At 40.7% G+C, this 21,036-nt stretch overlaps 1 protein-coding gene across 8 annotated transcripts in view; it reads right to left on the reverse strand.

The window, feature by feature from the left end:
* The window catches only part of ASPG (asparaginase), a 49,667-nt gene extending 30,426 nt beyond the window's left edge, over positions 1–19,241 (reverse strand). For 3 of the 8 annotated variants that reach the window (XM_071745438.1, XM_071745441.1, XM_071745440.1), the window contains exons 1-6: positions 18,733–19,234; positions 12,684–12,813; positions 9,090–9,201; positions 6,400–6,525; positions 4,882–4,965; positions 3,737–3,863 (exon numbers count right to left, since the gene is read on the reverse strand). In XM_071745438.1, coding sequence (XP_071601539.1) covers positions 3,737–3,863; positions 4,882–4,965; positions 6,400–6,525; positions 9,090–9,201; positions 12,684–12,813; positions 18,733–18,910 — 757 coding nt within the window. In that variant the 5' untranslated portion in view covers positions 18,911–19,234. Of the gene's footprint in view, positions 1–3,736; positions 3,864–4,881; positions 4,966–6,399; positions 6,526–9,089; positions 9,202–12,683; positions 12,814–18,732 lie in introns of all 8 variants that reach the window. The other 5 variants (XR_011726205.1, XM_071745437.1, XM_071745439.1 and 2 more) reach the window with 5 other exon arrangements.
* Positions 19,242–21,036: the final 1,795 nt, after the last annotated feature.

Here is a 21,036-nt window from a genome sequence, read left to right on the forward strand (position 1 = left end):
TACAAAGCTGAGGAACAAATGTAAGCTGGCTTTCTTGCACAGCAGACAGTTTTTAAAGCAATGTACATAAAATAAAGTAATGGCTATTTATATAAGGTATCCAAAATAGTTTGGGATAGACAAGATTGCACTATTCAAGAAGACAGCAGTCAAGATCCTAAGGCCTTTTATTTATTCTTCCAAACAAAACTATCACATAAATAATACCTGCTATGTCAGATCTCCCCCTCCCTATCAAAAACTACTGCCTTTAAAATTACAGATCAAAAAATACATCCTTATCTTATTCAGCTTTATTGACACACAGACACCCCTCTATGGTGATAAGGTTAGTGTAGAAAAAAACATCAATCTGACTTAAAGAAAAAAAAAAGTCCAGAAAGCTGAAAAAAAAGTCTACACAGTCTAGAAGGCTGAAAAAAAAAAGCCCAACTTTTTTTTTTTTTTTCCTTTTTTTTTCAAACAGCACCTATGCCACAATGCAGGTTTCAACGTATAATGGGAGAGCAGCAACTAAGAGCGACACCTCCCTTAGGAGTGGTGATTGAACTCCCAGTTATGAAATCAAACAAGAAATACAGCTTTTCTTGATTGCAGTGCTCCAGACAAACAGCAACACTTTCCTCTCATCCTTCTCTGCAGGGCTAAAGGCAAGCCCTGCCATTATATATAAGGTTCCCCAGCCTTCATTATCATTCACGGCAGCAGCCAAGGGGTGGGGAGCAGAGATCAACCTATGGGTGCAAACAAACACAGACCCCCATCCTCAGCAGTTTGTTATAGAAGAATTGACACACACCTTTTGAAATGAATATTTAAATTGAATGGTGTCGTCTCAAGAACCAACATGCTGACACACAAGGGAGGGAGGGGACCAAAGGCACTTCGGTGAAGAAAGCTGGCATTTACCTTAATACATAAACAACTTGGGCTTCTTACTATGAATAAACAGAACTGCCAACCAAGACAGAGTTGGCCAGTAATGAATAGCTTCTCTCTAATGAGACTGGTGGGTAAGCAAGCCCAGAAGGGCCTTCTAACCTTCTCCTGCTGCTCTACCACATCTGCATGCACAGTCACATGGACTCTATTCATCCCCTACACGTTTCTTAGCACATGGTCCTGTACATGTGCACCAGTCCCAGAAGTTACATGCATGTGTGATGAAGAAAGTCCATCTGTGGTAACAAAGCAAGTTTCATATTTGCTTCTTTAGGACAACTGAGAACAGAGAAGAGTAATCAGCAATGAAATACACTGATACGCTTTACATATTTGAAGTGAAATAGTCCTCCAAAATAAAGGAGAAATAAGACACGGTCTTTTATTTGATGTGCTTCAAGATTTTAGAAATGTTTTTTGTTATTTCTATATATTTCATACAGAAATTTCTCATTCTGCTGAAGAAGTGTTTCCCATGGGCACTGGAATTCTTCCTCATCTCAGGGGTGGGCTAGGATTTTTTACTTCTTACATTAGTTTCTCTACTAAATTGAAAGTCTTGAGGAAGTTGACACACTTGCTCATTTGAAACTGCATAACACGAATGTCATCCTTAGTTAAGAATCTGGCCCAGAGTGCAGCCAGCTGATGGGATCAGAAATCCCCTTGGAACCTCATCAGAAGAGGGAGAAGGGGGAAAATGGGTATAAGAAATGAAAGAGAGAGCTGCAGCTAGGTTAGGGAAGATGACTAAGCTTTTCCTCTCTGGCTCTGAAGTAGACTGTAGCTTTTATATATGTAGCCTCAAAAAGCATGTCCTCTCCTCATCCCTGTGTTACCAGCCCATGATCCCATTATGGTCCCCACTCCTTCCATCCTGTCACCTGTCCCCTGCTGCTTCTCTGGATTTTTCATTCCCATTTATGGTAGAATTAAGAAGCCTGAGGAAGAGTTTCTGCACATGGTCACCTCCTCCTGGTATCCTCAGGCTGCTCTCCATTATGCTGAAGCAGCACGAGTCAGCCTGGTCTACAGGAGGATTAAGACATATTATACAAAGTCATTCGGGAAAAAAAAAAAAAAAAGTTAAAAGATGCTGGCTTTGTTTTTAGAAGCCCAGGTGGTTCCTTGTCTTAATGAAAGCCTCATACAAGGATTGTACACGTACACTCAAGGGACAAAGGGATGTTTCAAACAATTACTTTGGACAAAATGAAACAGCACTAGATTGCACATACTATAAACCACGTTTTTTAAAAATCAAACCAATCCTTCAATACTGACACTGTCATCTTGCATAAGTGATGCTAAGCTAACTGGGTAATCAATTGCAACAAATAAAACCAGAGCTTATCACACCATCAGTTTTTAAGTCAGAAATTCCCACTGATCTCAATGGGGCATTCTACTGAAAAGATAATGGGACCCAATATGTGCAATGAAAGTACCTAATAACTTCCTCATTTTTCTACTGTAGATAAAGAATCACAAAACACTTCATTCAGATCCAAAAGAGAAATAACATGCAATTCGCAGCTTGATTTCATTATTGATCAGTCAGTAAATGGAATTTATTTGATGCAGTTCATAAAAACCCAAGAAAGAAGATTTTCTACTGCAACAACCAACTGGCAGCATTTCTGCTGATGTCAGACACCCAGTATTTGACACAGCACAGTAATACAACAGTGGCAGGCTCTCTACCTGAGAGATGTCTTATGAACCACTACAGTACTTCACAGGCTTCCTCAGTCTGTATGTGACTGCTACAAACAGAACTTTGATCCTAAAACTTAGTTAATTAACTCCCACTCATTAGGTGGAAGGGATAGGTTTATTTTACCAAATTGCAGAATGTCTTTCACTAGTAGTAGAAAACCTCCAGAATGGAATATTGCAGGGCACAGCACTAATGTCCTACTGCCACTAATGGCAGCAAAAGAATTTGGTAACACCCTCCCTGTTCCTATTTTCTTGTAATCATGGAGTTTGTCACCAAGTCCTACTCCTTTTTAATATACCTAACCAATCTAAAACCAGCTCACAAAACATGTTATACTTTTTGAAACTGTCTTTTAGTATGTTTTTTGGCAACTCCTCATTTGGCTAGATTCCAAATGTGTCTCTCTTCTCCCCTCTCCAAAGAAAGGGTGCCATTTATCCAGTAAGAGACATCAAGGTACTAATGGCTTTGCAAACAGCTACTGAAATCTTCATGTCATTTTTCCCCTTCTTAAAAAACAGAGAAATTACAGGGAGCCTGAGTAAGTTTCAGGCAGTGTATATTATAGGTCTGCTGTTTTCAGTGCACTTACAGTTTAGTCAGGTCCTAAACATCCAGTAAAACATCTTAGACAATGACATGCATCAAAAAGACCATCTGTTGAAGTTGCAAGTACTCTTGCAATGACTCTTTCACTGGACTTTGGAGTCTGACATGATCATTAACAAGTTGAAACTCTTTGTTCTTTCAGTCCTCACTCCTTCATTTTTATCTTCAGAGCAAGCATTTTCATGACACAGGGGCAACATTCCCTCTGGTTATGCTCCATCTTTAGTCAGTCAGTCTAACTCACTTCTACATTCAATAGATCAATGCAGCTGAGAAACAGATTCTCAGTCTTACCAGTATTTAAGCAGTTTCAGGGCAGATAAACTGGAGTCAAGCTACAGGGCTTTCAAAGATAGTTCAGTTTAAAGTCAGAATTTCAACTACTTTGGCATAGGTTCTTTACAGCTAGAGTTCTATTGCATGTGGCATAAATTACATGGCTTAAGAGATGATGTTGCTTACTTGTAATATCAACCTCAGCATTTGCAAGTGGAGGCAGGTTAGGTGAGGAAAAGGCATTGAAACTCCCAGCATCCACCTTAGTCACCCTATTTCCCCTGTACAGTTTATTATAAAAATACAGGCACACCTGCAAGACAAGTAAAGAAACAGGTCTATGAATAAGCCAGTAATTAAAAGATTCAGTAGATAAATACTGTAGTCTGTCCTTTATAAAGTGTTTTCTAAATCTTTAAAGCAACTCAGAGGCTAGTAGATGTTTACAACTCTTACCCTTTCAAAAGGGCTGGCACATCTGTCACACATTGGTTTAAGAATTTAAGAACAAAACAAGTTAAGAACCAAATAGTTGTGTAATCCTCCCATGAAGCATAGTCTAGGAGACAGCAAAAGTGCCTGAGAGCACTTCAGAAATAGAGGAAAGAAACAATGTGGACTTACTAGTAAGTTTATCAGTTATATCAAAATTCAGAATCCAAAACTTTAACAAAAGGCCCAGTGAAAATGAGAAAAACTTTCAAAGAGTTACCACACATAATCCCATTATTGGTCAGTTAAAGTTGTCAGCTGGAATCTGAAAGAAAAGAGCTACCTCAGAGTTGTTATTAGTTGGGAAGAGCTTGGCCAGGAAGCTGTCACTGTTGTCTTACAAGAATTGGCTTTGTAAGCATGGCAGAAGTGAAATGAGACGTAACCTGACCAGTTTTCTCGCTGATTTTTGGGCTGCACAGCACTAACATCTTTAAAGGCAGGGTGCTGACACCATGGAGGTTCTTCCATGTTAAGTTAGGTATTTAGAATATAGGCTTCAGGAACTAGGGCTAGAAGACACTCCTACAAGTTCTAGTGCAACTTCAGAACTCCAAAGTTAAGAAACTGACTTAGGTTTGTTTCATATCCCAGTATTTGAAAGGGAACCTCTCATTTCAAGTCTGCTGCAAGCTACATTTCAGACTTGACAGCCTTTATAGATTGTGTATGGGCAAAATGGGAAATGGATCCTAATAAAACAGCCCATGCCTTCTCATGCACGTGCCTGTTACCTCTTCCTGTTTAAGTGCAATTCCTTACTGCCTACAGGATATTTTAAGTGTCCTGACTAGAGACAGAAAAGCAGCTTCTGAGATCATCTTCACAAGCAAACCAACCTCAGGAATCACAAACTGCCCAGCGATCAGCAGTGCCCCCAGAAGGTTGTCTCGGCCATCATTCTGCAACTCATATATAGGCACCTGAAAATCAGAGACTGAAATTAGACCTTGTCCCTAATGTAAATTCTACACAGCAGAAAAAAAAGAGTCTATTTATGTGATACAAATACATGAACGATTTATGTAACAACTATTTATAACAAAGTTTTTCTTCATCCAAACTGTTTTAGACTGCAGCATGCGGCAGGGTTTCCCTCTGTGCTTAGCAGACTTTTATAATTTAAGTGCTTAAAAACTAGCCTAGAGATAATTCTAGTGTGATAAAGCAGATTAAGAGTGATTCAGGAAATATGTGAGAAATAGAAAGCAGGCATAGTTCAAGTGGCTGAGCATGGGAGACGTGATTGTGGAGAGAAAAAGCAAAAGCTCCAGATCATGCAAGCTGTCACTGTGGACTTCACAACAGCTCTCTTGCACCATCTTTCCTCTCAGTACAGAAAAAACAAGCCAGACAGAAAAGAACAAGATTAAAACCAGAAATCTGGTCTGCTGAATGATGACTTCCATGCCTTTTCAGATTGCCTCTTTATTAAGAGAGTCAGAGCTCCCTTCAGCAACAATAATAAAATCCCATGCTCCACTGCTAATCGTATGTCAGGCAGATCTCCAAGCAATAGAGCTAAAAAGAAAGTAAAACCTTGAGTGTGACGTACCACAACTAGACTGCTCCACGTCAAGACAGTAAGTGGGAGCCTGTTCCTTGCTAGACTTTTGTATTTTGACTTCAAATAGACCACATGTGAAAAGAAAGTTATGAGATGGAGGAAGGGAGTTTTACAGTGTGATGTTTCATCTCTCTTTTGTGATTACAGCTGTATGTTATGCTCAAGCAAGCTATTCTAGTAATACAACCCCTCCCCCTCAGACAATATGCAAAGAGCTGATCTCCAGCTAAGAATGAAAATTAAGAGATGTAGTCTTTAGAGAAAAGGAAACAGACATGTTAGATGCTTTGAGGAACAGAATTGATCAAAAATGTGTCTAATGCTTAGAGATTATTAAAATTGCAATAACAAAACATAAGACAGGATAACAACCGATACAGTAAAAAGTAATAAACTTCTTTGTTATTAAACTTTTCTTTGAAAGAAAAAAAAAAAAAGAAAAGAAAAAGACAGCTAACAACCAAGAGCCACCTGAGGCTGGAAAGATGGTTCTCATATAAAAGGATTAATACACCAATGACAGGCTCTTACACCTTTCTGTAAAGCACCTGGCCCCAGCCATAATGAACTTCTGGTATGGTCTGGTACAGCTGTGAAGTCATCAATGACAAAGTTATGGGGCAGATGCTTAGCTGGTGAGCCCAATAATTGTCACTGATTTCTATCATCACTGTGACCATTCCTGTACTGCACTACTACTCTATACAGTGATAATCAGGACACTACCTAGCTTTGCATACAAAACCAAAAAATGAATCTTCTGACTTTAACTTCAGATTACATCCATTACCTGAGATCCTGTCAGAACAACAGTTTTACCCAGGTTCTCACACATGAAGGATAAGGCTGAAGCTGTATAGGCCATGGTATCAGTGCCATGAAGGATCACAAAACCATCATACTTTTCATAGTGCTCCTGGAGATGGAGAGACAATTTTCACATTATTAAAGCAATGCACCTGCATCAGTAGGTGAGGCACCCATTGCATTGCTTTCACAGATGCAAGCAACAGAGTAATACTTTAAAGCATACTACAGGCATAATTTCTCCAAAATTTACCTCGTTTTCAGTTTAAATACAATTAAGGGTTAATAGGACACTAAGCACGATAGCCAGTAACTCTAATTATGCAACAGCAAAAAAGATTCTTCTATGTATACATATTAATGCAGCATTTTTAAACCAGAAGACTGCTAATTAAGAAAAGCTTAGCAATGGCTTTAAACAGGAATGTTAACATATGCAGATTAGTCTGATTTCTTGTTGCTGCTTTTACTTCAGGGATTACACCATTTACAGGAACAGATTAGGCAAACCAAGGCTATCATAACATCAAAAAAACAGTCCACTTAATCCGGATGGTAGACAGGCAAATTGCCAGTGTATGAGTGCCCTCTTCTGTTGAAAAATACTCTTCCTGTAGCACAGCATGTGACTTCAGCAGCAGAAAGAGGTGAAGAGGCTTCTTGTTAGTCAATGTACGTACACTTGGTGGTTTTTGAGAAGTCCCTTAGACTACCAGACATGTACAGACGCAAAAAGAAATTTTACAGTAACTTTAATTTCCATATAATTCCACACGGGGCTTGTTTGGGTTTTTTTTTGTTGTTTTTTTTTTAAATGCAAAGCCATGAATTGATAGTTTGTCTTGTTGGAATAAAGTAATCTGCTGGCTTTTGGAATAAAAAAGCAATCAGTTCCTCTATTTTAAGAATGATGCATATAGTAAACATTTTAGTGAGAGATACCAGTGTCTCTGATGTAATGTGCTGACATGGGAAAAATTACATAGAAATCTGAACAGATACATGGAGTGTCAGTGTGTGGGGGGGAATAAAATAGGACTTAGCCATAGAATTAAACAATTTAATTGAGTTTAATTAAAATTAGATTTCATTACAGTTCTTATGCAAAAGTAGGCAGACATTCTTGGCATCTCCTGTTAATAAAGTCATCTTCCTACTCACCTGCAGACTCCTACTTGTCTTTTTGCTATTTCTTGGCTGATACCTGTGCCTACGTGTTGCTACCTACTGGAAGTTTCAGGAGATTTCTGCTTATCTCTAACAAGTTAGCCAGAAAAACAACAGCCAGTGTTGCAAGGTCTTTCTGCAGGCCAAATGATAGTGTGATGCAAAAAGCATGCTGCAGCTATTCACCAATGCAATAAGGTAACTAAGCTTTAAGATAGCTAAGATCAGAGAAATAACCACTTGACCTATAATTCAGTCAGTAAAATCAGGAGCCAGAGAGCTGAAGGTTTTTGTTTCCCTTCTTCACTGGATTACATTAACTGGCTATTTGTATTTAGAGAGAAGCTGCATTTTGTGTACAAGATAAACACCGCTGTTTTGGGTTTGTTTGGGTTTTGTTGTTGTTTTTTGGTTTTTTTAAAATAAAACTAATATGCAAGCAAGGAAAAAAAGGCAAACTTTCTCCTTTTCAAAGTTGGAGGTAATGCTAACTTCTACTATTGGCCTTGGACTTCTCCCAGCTGCAGCTCCATCCTAGTGGGTCTCTACCTATACACCAGCTCAGTCTCTTCTCTGCCCTGGTGGGATGCTTTGATAGGAGGAGCATTGACCCATGTCAGGATTAAATGACCTAAAGGTGAAATACTGCTACCTGAATCTTCATTATCATTTGTATTACACTGTTCACAAGCATTTCTGCAGCTTGGTCAAAGAAAGAAAAGTGCACCACAAAAGCCCACTGTCACAGAGCAAGCAGGGGTGGAAGACCAAGATCTTCCTAGGACCACGATGATTTATTCCTCATAGTTAGGTATGAACTCCTGGCATGAAGTATTCCAAATATTTTGCATTTCTACTTCCTTATAATTCTTTAATCTAGAGAAGAATGCAATGAATGCACCTATATATATATTCAGAAATATCTAGGGCTTTAGAAAATTTCCTAGTGTGGAAAACCCAACTACGATAGCATTTTTTATACTGGATGAAAAGCCAAAGCTAGTTAAGTCCCTCTGTGTACAGAGTAAGAAAGGCATTAAGAGACAATGTCTCTTATGACTATGTCACTATCCAGCTGTTCAGCTACTTGAACATTCAAATAGTGTGTAACTAAGCAACCTTCAGTTAAGTGACCTACACCTAAGGATTTTTTTGGACAGTGAAATGAAGTCAATATTTTAGAACATACCAACCTACGTATTATATACTTTATTCAATCACAGCTGCCATTTTTCTATTTATTTTCTTGTACTGAATTGTTACATGGCTTATAATTGAAAAAAATATATAATTTTAATCAGTTTGCAACATTTTCAAAAGGAAAAAAAGAAACCAGGAAACCTTGCAAGCACAGTACTTGTAACTTTCCAAGTTACTAAGTGAGGTACATTTTAAAAAAGCACTAATATTTAAAGAAGCACTAATGAACTGTTTTATCTTGCTAAGTATACTAGATATTCTGATGGTTTTAAGCAACAAATTAATTTTTATCCCACACCATAGTACCTCAAGTTTCTTTGCAATTTTGGCCCAGTCCTCTGTCGTCATGTTGGAAGAATCAAGCAGCGGTGAGAGCTCCAATATTGTATAAAAAATTCTTTTGTTTTGTTTAGAGAGACTATAAAGAAAGAGAATAAAAAAAAAAATTCTTAGAGCTAATATCAGCTCATCACTGCTGGTTTTTTTTCCCTAAACCAACAGTTTTCACCCTTATCCTCCCCAACCCAACCCCCAAGTCTATGGCAAAAAAAAAATATTTAATTTGGAACATTAAATTCCAAGTTTAAAGTTTAAAGCACAACCCCCTAAATTTAATTTCATAATAAAGATAATATGGGAGGCAGAGAGGGGCTGGCAAAACTAAAGACAAAAAAGAAGAACCCAGACTTTGTTTAAGGTTGGAGCTAAGTTCTAACATTGATACAGTGGCTTCTCATTTAAAAATGCTTCACAAGCTATTAAGAGGAATCTATAAAGCTCCCAAGGTTTACAGGGGGTCAACAGAAGAGATGCAACAACTGTTTGATCCTTTGATTAATATAAATAGATACTCTTTCCTGACACAAAGGGTATCTTTTATGAAGAATCTTATGTCTGGGATTCATTTCTGTGACCTTTAGAAGAAGAAACCTTCTCAGTTTCATTGACCTCAGATTTCAGAAAAAATTCTCTTGGTTAGTTAAGATCTTCAAGTAAACAGTTATCTTTGGTAGGAACAGGCTAATTTTGTAAAACCCCAGTCTCAGCCTATTAGTCCCACTGTCACCTTATTATGAAAGTTTCCTACATGGTGCCAGCTGTTTCTTCTTATGATATGGAGTTCAATAGTGTGGTAATAGCAAAGATCTTAAAATACTGGCACAGGTTGAAAGCAACAGCCCCAAGGACTATAAACAACTCACAGGTGATCAGTTGCTGGCCGCTAAACAAGTGCTACCTTGACAGCTGAGAAAAGACTGCTCTAATGACAATAAAAACAAGAGAAAGCAGCTATGCCAGGGAAAAAGACACAAACCAGACCAAACCTAAACAGTCAAGCAGTAGGATAAAGTACCTGTGGGGATGAGGTATGTAACATTTTCAAACATCTTGAAGTGTGTAGCCCAGCAGATGGAGACCAAAGATTAAGTGTAAGACGCTCACATGTCTTACAAGAGTACATCTTCCCAAATTTGGAGAGGACTCACCAAAGGCAATGATGGCTATGGAGTCACAGTGGGATTGCCCTAGCTCTGAGCATACTGCCTGGACTCTCTGCCTCCAAGGATCCAGGGGCTCCTTTCCTCCAGCTGCCTATCTCAAGAAATCTGACTCCTCAAAGACCTTTTATTTGCCAGCCAAATGGACTTCACAGAGTATATGTTTTACCCCACAAAAAATGCTCATTAACTTTCTAACCTCTCAGAATAAAGTCAACTACATATAAATTTAACCCAGCAGTTAAGATCTAAGGTAATAAAAGAACCCTGCTACTAATATTTTCTGCTTCCTTTCTGAAGACTGGAAGAGAATCAAATATCCAGTTTTCACCCATCCTTACATTAGCTGGAGTATGTTTCTATTTAGCAATGCAGTGGCCAACAAGCAGCTAACCAAGAACTGCTGGTGAGCCAGCTCTGCCCTTCCTATTTGCTCTTGCAGGCAGAGCCATGTGGAGCATGTTTAACAGCATCATCTTCAGAGCATTCTCAATGCTCTTTCACTGCCTAGGGATAATGAAAAGTTCCTTGTCAGCCATAACTGTGATAGATACCTCAATATATACACTGGAAGACAGTCAAAGGATATACAAAAGACCAGGATCCTGCATGGATTCAGAAACGTTCCTGAAATAAGGTGCTTAGATCACAGAAAAGTTGATTAACTTCAAGGCATTCACCATAGTGTTTTGTTCCCACTTGTTATTCTTGTACATATTTATAGCAATATAAAATATGAAAAAACAAGAGTCATTTATCAATTAATCAGCTAATAAAATTTGCAGACCCACTTCCCTGTTGAGGCCTGTAAGACAGTTGCATGGAGCAAAGAGAGCATTTAAACAATGTCTAGTTTTTGTTTATAACTAACATAGTGTACCTAAGAAGTTAGACTTCGTATAAAAATTGCCTTGTTGGATATCACATTTACACTTACTAAGAGTAACTCTGGATCTCTGCTGAAAGACAGTGAAAAGCTCCCCTGAGGATGTGCTGTTTAAATAAAACACCACATACCAACACCAGAGACCAGCCTAGTCTACATCTTTTAATGCCTCTCTAAAGAGATGTTGTCCCCCCTTATATCAAGGTTATTACATAGATATATATAAAGTTCACAAGATACTAATTTTTTCCCCTCAGGAACTCACAATACTTCCCAACTGCCTAGTTAAAATATCACTCAGCTAGCACAAAAGAGAAAATGGCAAATTGCCATGACTAACACCCAGAAACAGCAGTCAGCAGTCTCAGAAAAACAGGACAAGATTGGTTTTTAAACCTCAGTTTTTGATGTGAATGATTGTATTATGTTTTTTTGTTCTTCATGGAAAAGACTTGCCAGGACAAGTATATTTAGGACACAAATGGGTATATTGTCATAGCTTTCTTGTATTTCAAACCCCTTAAATTATTTAAAAGTTAGTCAGTTACAAGCACAATATTGTAACAGAGCTCCATTTCTCTTAGTATAACCATCACATTTAACAAAAACTGTATGTTCACATCAATGCTATTCCTCTGGGAATCCATTTGTTTTCCCTTTATCCCTTTTCCTGCCATCTGCCTTTTAAGTGGCTGGTTTTAAAAGCTTTATGCAGAGACCTCAATACAAAAGAGAAATAAATAAATAAACCTTACATTTCCTTTGTATATCCTGATTTTCTCCTTAAGATTAAAGAATATCAATTTTTACTCCTATAGCAAAACATCTATAGTTCCATTTATTTTCAAATTACTGCAAAATTGTCCTTTGTGCAAAGTTAACATGTTTAGAGGAACACATTCATTCATCACAGCTGGGGAATACCTCATATTAGCATACTTCCCTCTAAATAAATCTTGTAAGCTTATTAATCATTGCTTTACAGTTAAAAAGCAATGCAGATTAATTATAAGACCATCACTTATTATCATACTGTTGCGTAAATTTGGGAAAAACAACCATCTTTTAGGGATTTTTTTAAAAAAGGCAGCCTGCAAAGTTAAAGCACAAGGCCTGTTCACAGATGCATTAATTAGATGCTACTTTTTCAGGCATATGCTGAAGACAATCCACTCAGTTGTATATACAGTTTGCTTAGTTTCTATAGGATATTTGTATGTTTGCACAGCAGCAAATACCCAAAACAAGAAAAAAAATGCAGGACTAAACTGCCCAGAATGTCTATGTGTTGTCTAATCTAAAAGTTACTTTTCAAGCAGCTGTAAGATACCTCATTGTAAATATCAAACCAGACATTTTCTACTGTGACAGACATGGTAAGAATTTTCCTTTTACAATAAGCATTTTTGCTTATCTCATAATGGATTCTTCACACTGAATGTTTGGAGATGTAATTACCTGAACATTAACAAGGTACTTCCTAACCCTCCCTCTCCCAAAGGAAAATGTACTTACGGGAGCACCAGTGTGTTATCTGGTAATTCATGGAAGTTGCTCAGTTTTGTTTCCTGGACATAGGACTCATCATGCAGCATTGGCATCACTTTCAAGCTGCTTACTAATTTATTGGCCTCGGGAGCAAGTCCTTAAAAATAAAGAATAAAGGAAGTAAATAAAGGAACAGGGATGGAAGTAAATGAGTGGCACAGTAAGGAGGGAACAAGTCAAGTTACACAGCTGTTTGCCCTTCCTCAGAATTTGAATAGTCTCTTTCCAGTTTAAGAACATGAAAACAGAATATATCAAATAAGTCTCTGCAGTTAATATTTTCTTGACTTGAAGTAAATAAATCCTTTATTTAAGAGAAACAATGTTACAGATCTCTTATGTTTTACCTATTTTAAATTCTTGATTGTGTACAAATACCAGTGAAAAGGGCAGGAAGCCAATTTCTACAACTGTAAGAAAGCTACCATTCTGTTTTACATTTGCCACAGCTATTCTCTACCTAGTGGCACACTTAGAAAACACTGAGCATTATTTTGTACTGTAAAATTGACATATTTTTTCTCAAGTTTCTCAGCCTGCAGCACTATTGGCACAAACACCAATGTACTGGTATGACTATACAGGAAAGCTGCTTGTTATATTCCACTGCCAATGGCAATAGCACTTCCAGAGAAAATAAATGAACAAAAGAGAAAGCTAAAACAAACCCCACAGTACATATTGAGCACTGACAGATACAGGAAAGGTCTCTAGATATACAGAGAAACCTCAGCTTCCAAAAATAGTATTAAAGTGCTCTAATCACTCCCTTTTGAATAGGTATTTTCCACCAGCAGGTTTAGACCTGAACATCTCCATTGTTTGCCTACAAGAAAGCTGGGGTAGGGCTTTTTACATAGGTGTGCAGTGAGAGGACAAGGGGAAATGTCTTAAAACTAGAAGAGGGGAGATTTAAGTAAAACATTAGGAAGAAATTCTTTCCTGTGAGAGTAGTGAGATGCTGGAACGGGTTGCCCAGGGAGGCTGTAGCTGCCCCCTCCCCAGAAGTGTTCAAGGCCAGGTTGGATGGGGCCTTGAGCAAGCTGGTCTAGTGGGAGGTGTCCCTGCCCATGCAGGGGGGTTGGAACTGGATGATCTTTAAGGTTCCTTCCAACCTAAACCATTCTATGATTAACAAGAGACAGAGGAGCATAAGCTACTCAACAGAAAAAGTCAAAAGCATGGATGCACCTCAAGCGTGTTCACCCTCCCTGCCCACAATGCTGTCTCTTTCTCTAGCAGGGGCCCTAAACCAGATGGGACTTAAACTACCCTAAGCACATAATTGAGTATGTCCTGGATCTTCAGGTGTCCTGGTTGCATACAGGTATTTCAAAGGGAACCCACATGCCATTCTCTGTTAGCCAGAAAAGCACCTCAATTTTTCATGTGGCAATCCTCAACATCAACTGCATTAATTTGTACATATAACTTGCAACTTGCACCTCCAAGTACTCTTTCAGGAAGCACAGCAACAATTCTGGTTTCCAGAGTCAGAATACACCCTGTTTTTCTTATGTCTGACTTTTTAAAGACTGACTTTATGAGATGTTTCTCATTCAAGGAACTTCCAGAGGTACTTCCTTCTCAGGATTCTACTGGTGCTACTGTCCAGTTCAGTTCAATCTATGTGCATATGGTTTATACCACCTGTTCAGATTATGAACAAACTCTCAAATTTATTACTTCTGGCAGTTAGTCCCAGCTTGAAGACAGGTAATTCTCTCCTACTTTCTATTTCTTCTGTTTGTTTAAACACAATTATCACCCAAGTCAGCATCTGGATTTGTTTTGTTTTGTTTCACCTTCAAACAGCAAAGTTTATTTTAAATACTCCTAAACATGGAGTGTATTTTCAACAGCATTTCCATTTACTTTATAAACTTATAGAAGATTCCTTAGTAAATCCCTGATCTCCATCCTGGCTAGCCTTAAATGAAGTAGCAGGTCTCTCTGTAGCCAAATGTCTCAGTACAGCACCAGCATTTGAGTGGCTTTGTTTGGATTCCTGCCAGAATACTTTTTTTTACAGAATATACTTAACAGGCTTTCAAGCTTTGGATGTTCCCTTCATTCAGCTATAATCCCTACTTTTCCTGTTAAGGATGTTCGGAGCTTAGTCACAAATGGCCACTTCTGCTGTGCTTGGGCACAATCATTTTGGCTCTCAAATGCAGCTCAGTTTCAAGTGTATGCTGGGTGTTCTCTGATTATTCAGCTATTTGTCCAATGCTCCTTTTACTCTGAATATTGAGAATGGATTAGACTGTTAATTTTTTGTATTTGCCCCAGGAACTGGAGAGCTGATGTGTGTCCTAATAGTCTCCAATTCCTACATCATGAACAGCAGTTCTTCATCTCTTAATCACAAATCTATCAGGACTTTGTAATTGCTTGCACTGAATTTAAAACATTTTTTTTTTTTAAGACATTCTGCAGATGTACCCAAGATGACCCACTTACAACCTATGCAGTCCCCTAAATATGCCCAAGTTTAGCAGTGTTTTCTGCTTTACAGCTTCAAGAAGCAAACACTGAGGAACTCAAGTGCAACTCTTTTAAGAATGCTTCTTTATTATGCATGAAAAACATCTTCTTTGAGCCAAGCTTGTTAACCAAGTATTTGAAGCAACTTCACCCCTGCAGAGAAGTAGGCTGTGCAACTGGTTCAAATAGCTCTCAACTTCTGTTCTTTCCCTCTTCAGCTGACCTACTGTCTCATCTACTGTCAAGGCTTCTGCTTTTTACTCTGGTGCTATAGATAACACAGCTATAGCTACTTTAAAAAAAATCAAGATATCCTGTAACCTGTGCTGCAGCAGAGAACAGGGAGCTGCAGGAGCCTGATGCAGCTGTGTTAATGGAGCTCTGCACCCAAGAAGCCACGGTCAGTGGGGAGATGGAGCAGAGTGTACAGAACGCACTGAAGTCATCAATCCCAATCCTGACAAACTCCTCATGTTAAGGACTTCACAAAACCACTTTTAAGGCATCCATGTGCCATCAGTACAAATGGCACATATATCTATAGTACCAGATCCCAAAAATAACTGCTACATTTTGTGAAGGCAGAGAAGCAGAAAGTGTTCTCCAAAGTATCCACACAGTATTCAGAGCTTTTGGAAGTGAGGTGTGGAGGTTTAGACTACAGGAGCCAGTCCTTTGGAAGTCTAGTACACGTAGAAAAGACAGATAATTAACTAAATTACCCAGACTCTATTCCAAGACTTAGTATTTCCAAGGGGATTTAGTTTAGTTCTATTTGTATTTGTTGGGTGGGTTTTGTTCCTAATATATCAGGTAAAATCTAGGAAAGAGATCCAGCCCACAAGCCCAAGGAAAAAACCTTCCTGAAAGCACCACCCAGGAGGAATATGAGGACAAACAGATTACTATCACAGTAACCTTACTAAGGAGCACAGTAAGGTTCTCTTTATGAAATAAGCTACTGATAAGCCAAAAGAGGTTGTTGTAGGAGGACGTAAGTAGGAGGAAGTTGAAGGAAGAAATTATAAAAATGCACTGAAATGGCTTGATAGTCAAAACCATGAATATTAATAAGTCTGCAGCTGAGTCTGGCTGTCAAACAGCTCAAATAGACACAAACTATGCATCCTTTGAAAATTACCCCTGCACAGGGAACCTGTAAGTGTGCAAAAAGGCCAATACCCCCCAAGACATGCAGGGGTTGCCACACACACAGAAGTCAACTGCAGAACCTCTGCAGATGATTTACAAACAGATCTTGTGATGATAAATATTCACTCCATACATGCACAATAAGCCCAAGGAATGTGGTACCAACCCTGTACATGGGGGCAGTTCTGCACAGGAACATACTCTCTGCAGAACACATAAGGCCTATCAAAACTGTCTGGTTCTTTAAACTAAACTATCTTCTCCCAGTAACAGGAAAGGCTGTAGAAAAGCTTGTAAACCTAGCTAGAAATTACTGAGGTATAAACCCATCCTAATCCCTTCAATTTGAGCAGTTGCTGCTACGAAAGCTTTTGCACAGCTCAAGGAAGCTACTTCTGTTCTTTGTGCTTGAAATAAGAAATTTCTAGTTCTAAATACAGTCGTAAACAGGCAGTTTCTACCCATTAATAAAAGAAATGAGCATCTATTGTTTTTTCATTTGAAGCACACTGCCTTTCCCATGCCCTTTAACCAGCTTCTGTCTGAACACTAAAGACTGCCAAATATTCTGAAAGAGGTACTCTGGCTGCTCTGCTGCTAGATCTGTGTATGAAAAGCAGGTTGAAACACTCACCAGGACATAGCCAGTCAGCATCATTGGAACATAACTGTTAGATTGTTTGCACATGCTTTAGTGATTGACACTTGTTTAGCAAAAGGCAAAAAAAAGCATGCAATATGAGATGAGGTTATGGAGTTCATTTATAATGGAAAGCAACATGAATTAAATTTATTTGCTAAAAAAAAAAGTTTACAAAGCTGAGACAACATAAGTAGAAAATTTTAGTATCTGCAAAGCAAGCACGGAAGTCACCACATGCCATTTAAGATAGGTTTTTTCTTTTTCTTTTCATCCATCTTCCAACGGATGGAAGATGAAAGCTGTAAGAAAACATAGCAGAACACCCCCTTAAAGCACCTTCCCCACAATAATAAGGCTCAGCTAGCCAGTGTCTTCTGAGGAGGACAGATATGCATTAGAAAAAAATCTAGTCTAGAAAGCTCCGAGGTGAAGCTTCAAGTGTTTTAATCCTACTAACTTGTAGCTGACATGGCATTTCAGGAAGGGACTTGAAATTCTGTAGTAGGAAACACAAGCACCCACAATTTTGAACCCCGACAAACACAGGCTCTTGAAGCCCTGGCGTGTCCCACTGCCTCCCAGTGAATAAGTAAAGAAACTGAATTCATGTGCCTCAAAACTGGACTGCTTTCCTCTCCTCCCTTCCCATACATCCCCCTCTTTTTCTTTCCTGGAAAATACACAGCCCTGCAGCAAGTCAGATGTGGCTAAAATCAGTTCTTTTCCCTGGACACTGTTGTTTGGCTGATGCTTCTGGCATTCCTTGGGATCTGTGCCTATGGAGAGAGGGTCTAGTGGTGCTTAGGTGCCATTCCAATCCGCATCTGGAGTGGGGGCTTGGCACCTACCTGTTGACATTAAAACCACAGCATATATCTGTAGGTATCCATGAAGTTTTCGGATAAAACAAAGGCAGTATATGGAGATGTCTCAGGGCTCAATTTGGGATTTAAACATTCATCAGCTGGTGGGAGGGGGGTTTGGCACATCTAGTTTTACATCAACACAAGTCTCACCCTCTGATGAGTTAAATCAAGAGCTGACAGGCACGCAGCAGCAGCAGCAGCAGCCTGCCCAGAGGCAGGTGAGCACAGATGCTGCATCTGATCTCTCTGGCTATGGCATCTGGCAGGACGTAGATGCACTGCCTCACTTGCATCAGCTGCGCCTGCCAGGTCACCACTTGAAAATCCTTAACGTGGCCACCAGCCCCACGAGCCCAGGCTCTTCCCAGTGGGAATGCTATCCAGGTATCCCGGGACAGTGGCTCTCTGGAGGCTAAAAAAAAACACAGACTGCGGGACTGCGATGAAGCTGGTTTCATTTTCAGTGCGCGCCGGAGGGGAGAACGGACTCGTGCGTCATGAAACACGGTGTCCCTGCCAAAACCTGCTCTAACGAGCTGCGAGGCCCACTTGTCAGAAAGATGCCAATCCGCTAAGCTACCGAAATAACCAGCTGGTCGAAGCAGAGGATTAGAGGAAGGCACACACCCCTCTGGCGTGGCTCGTACCAGTTACCCGAAACCCGGGGATGCTGAACCGTGAATTGCGCCAGGGAGAGCAGTTACAAAGCGAGGCTGCCAGCAAAAGGAAGCGGCAGCCCAGAGGGGCATCCCCCGGCCCTGCGCCCTGCCCGCACCCCGCGCCAGCCCGCCTGGGCAGCGCGCCCTGCGGGGGTCCCGCCCCGGGGGTCCCACCGCCCGGCTCCCGCTCTGCCCACGGCCCCCCTCACCCTTGGCGTCCTGCACCATGCCGATGGTACCGCCCGTGTTGATCACCAGCACCTCCGCCTCGGCCTTCGAGCTGTCGGCGGAGGAGGGCGGGGGGCAGCCAGGGGATTCATTGATGCGGGTGCCGGACAGGATCCTGCCCAGAGAGCGCGGCCCCGTCGGGTGCTGCCCCGCCGCCATCCCACTCCTGAGGAACCGCTACCTCCCGCCCGCACGGTGAAACTGGACTTACAGGGCGGCCGCGGGGCCGCCCCTTCCCGCCTCGCTGGCCCGACAGTCAGCGGGGTGGAGCCTGCCCGGGCTGCGGAGCTGCCTGTCCCAGAGGCGGGGACAGCCGCCATGCCCGCCCTGCCGAGCGGACTGTGAGGAGGCGGCGGCCGGATCTCGAGGGCTGCGGGCGGCCGTGAGGCTTGGCCCGGGGGCGGTGTAGCCCCTCTCCGCGGGGGCAGGTGAGGGAGAGGGGGGCCGGGCCAGTGTGCGGCAACACCCCTTGTACTTTGTGCCCCTGCGGCCGCGGAGCAGCGCCGAGGTCCTTAATGGCTGAAGGAGAAACGACGAGCAGAGGCGCGTTGTGTAAAACGGGTGTTAAACAGGGCTTGGGGCCACGCCCAGCCAGGGGAGCTGCGTCGTCTCCTTTCTAGAAAGTTCTTGAGGACGAACGTGGGAACTTCCTCTGCTTTGGAGGGGCTCTGAGGTAACTTGTGCCTACAGTTGCAGCTACCTAATCTAGACCCTGGGTTTTCATCCTTGTGAGAGGGGAAAGACCTGAGCCCTGGGCCAAATGGGGACAGTGTGGTACAAAACTGTTTGCTCACAGCTGTAACACAGGACATAAGGGCTGTGCTGGAAAAGCTCTCCTTGGGCAAAGATGAGAGTAGCCAAACATTTAAGTAAGTGAGCAGCCTGCAAAACCACAACCTATCCAGACTGGTCTCTTGGTTAAATCAATCATCCATATACAATTCTGTCATGTAGGCTGTATGGTAGTATCAGCCCACAAAATCCTTAGTACCTACAAAGCTGAACTGGTGAGAAAAGAGCTGGTATTTGTAGTATTGTAACATCATGAGTGGTGAATTACTGGTTTAGGAAAAACTAATTTCCAGCCTATTCCAGATTGTAGGCTTAACTGAGCTCCAGTTCACATTTCACCTCTGTGTCACCAACAACGTGCTAAGCATTTTTCAAATTTTCCCCTGTCTTCCTGTAACAGTCTTCCTAAGTTTTCATTCTTCAAATGCTTCGTAACAGAAGCTTTAAGCTCCAAAACTAAATACAAATGTAGGACTTAGTGTCTAGGTAAAACTAGTTGATACATCTGGATTAGAGAGCAATGTTACAGGTAAAAGAAGTAGAGAGGTGTGATGAAAAAGGTAATGTTACAGGTATATTACAGAGAAAGCTAGACATGTACCTTATAGACTCTGGAACGCAAAAGAAGTTGATTGTGGGAAGAGGGGGCAGATTAAGCTCTGTCATAAAATTATCTGTATTAAGTCTATTGGTGTCTAGCTCAGATACTGACTGGTTTTACTTCAAGGAATCATGTTTAGAAGGTGTATGGTTTCTTTTGAGTATCAGGTGTGAGATCAAGTATAAGAAGTTGGTTTTAAGGAAATCTGGTAATTCTTGGTGTCTGTTGTTCCGACATTTGTTATTACTGCCCAGCTACACAGCAAAATTAGCAGAATAACTGGCTAAAAAATGAGCCAGTTACTGAGAAAGGTAACTGCTGAGAAGCAGAGTCTAATGAGCTGCCATGCAAGTACCTTGAAGCAAAACATGAAGCTTAAGTGCCTCAGTTACTCAGTAAGCCAAAGGAAGAACATGCTTCCTGTATGAAAGTGGCAGGGATTTTTGGCTCCAGGTCATAGTGCTTAATTTGGCCCCTGTGCTGCAACTTTTAAATAAAATTTAACTCAATTTTCAAGGTCAAAATATATATTATGTCACGGTCCAAGATATTTCTTCTGCTTCCACTTCCTGTGACATATTCTTTCAACAGAAATTTTATGCACTCCGTACAACTTGTCAATCTGTCTTACAGTGGGTGGCCCAAAAGTTGGCAGAGAATTCCAGATAGGGCATCACAAGTGCCATGTAAAAAGAAGTAGTTATTCCCCTTGATGTGCTGACTGTAATTGTCTTGCTAATGCAGCCCAGCATAGCTTTCTCTTCACTACTGCACAGACCCCCTGCTGACCCATACTTGATTTGTCCATAGAAGCCCCAAGCCCTTTTTGCACAGCTGCAGTCTTGTAGTGGAAAAAACAGACAAACCATCTCTCAATTTACTTTTTTTTAGA

Source organism: Heliangelus exortis, chromosome 5, assembly GCF_036169615.1.
Source record: "Heliangelus exortis chromosome 5, bHelExo1.hap1, whole genome shotgun sequence".
In the NCBI taxonomy this organism is placed as follows: domain Eukaryota; kingdom Metazoa; phylum Chordata; class Aves; order Apodiformes; family Trochilidae; genus Heliangelus; species Heliangelus exortis.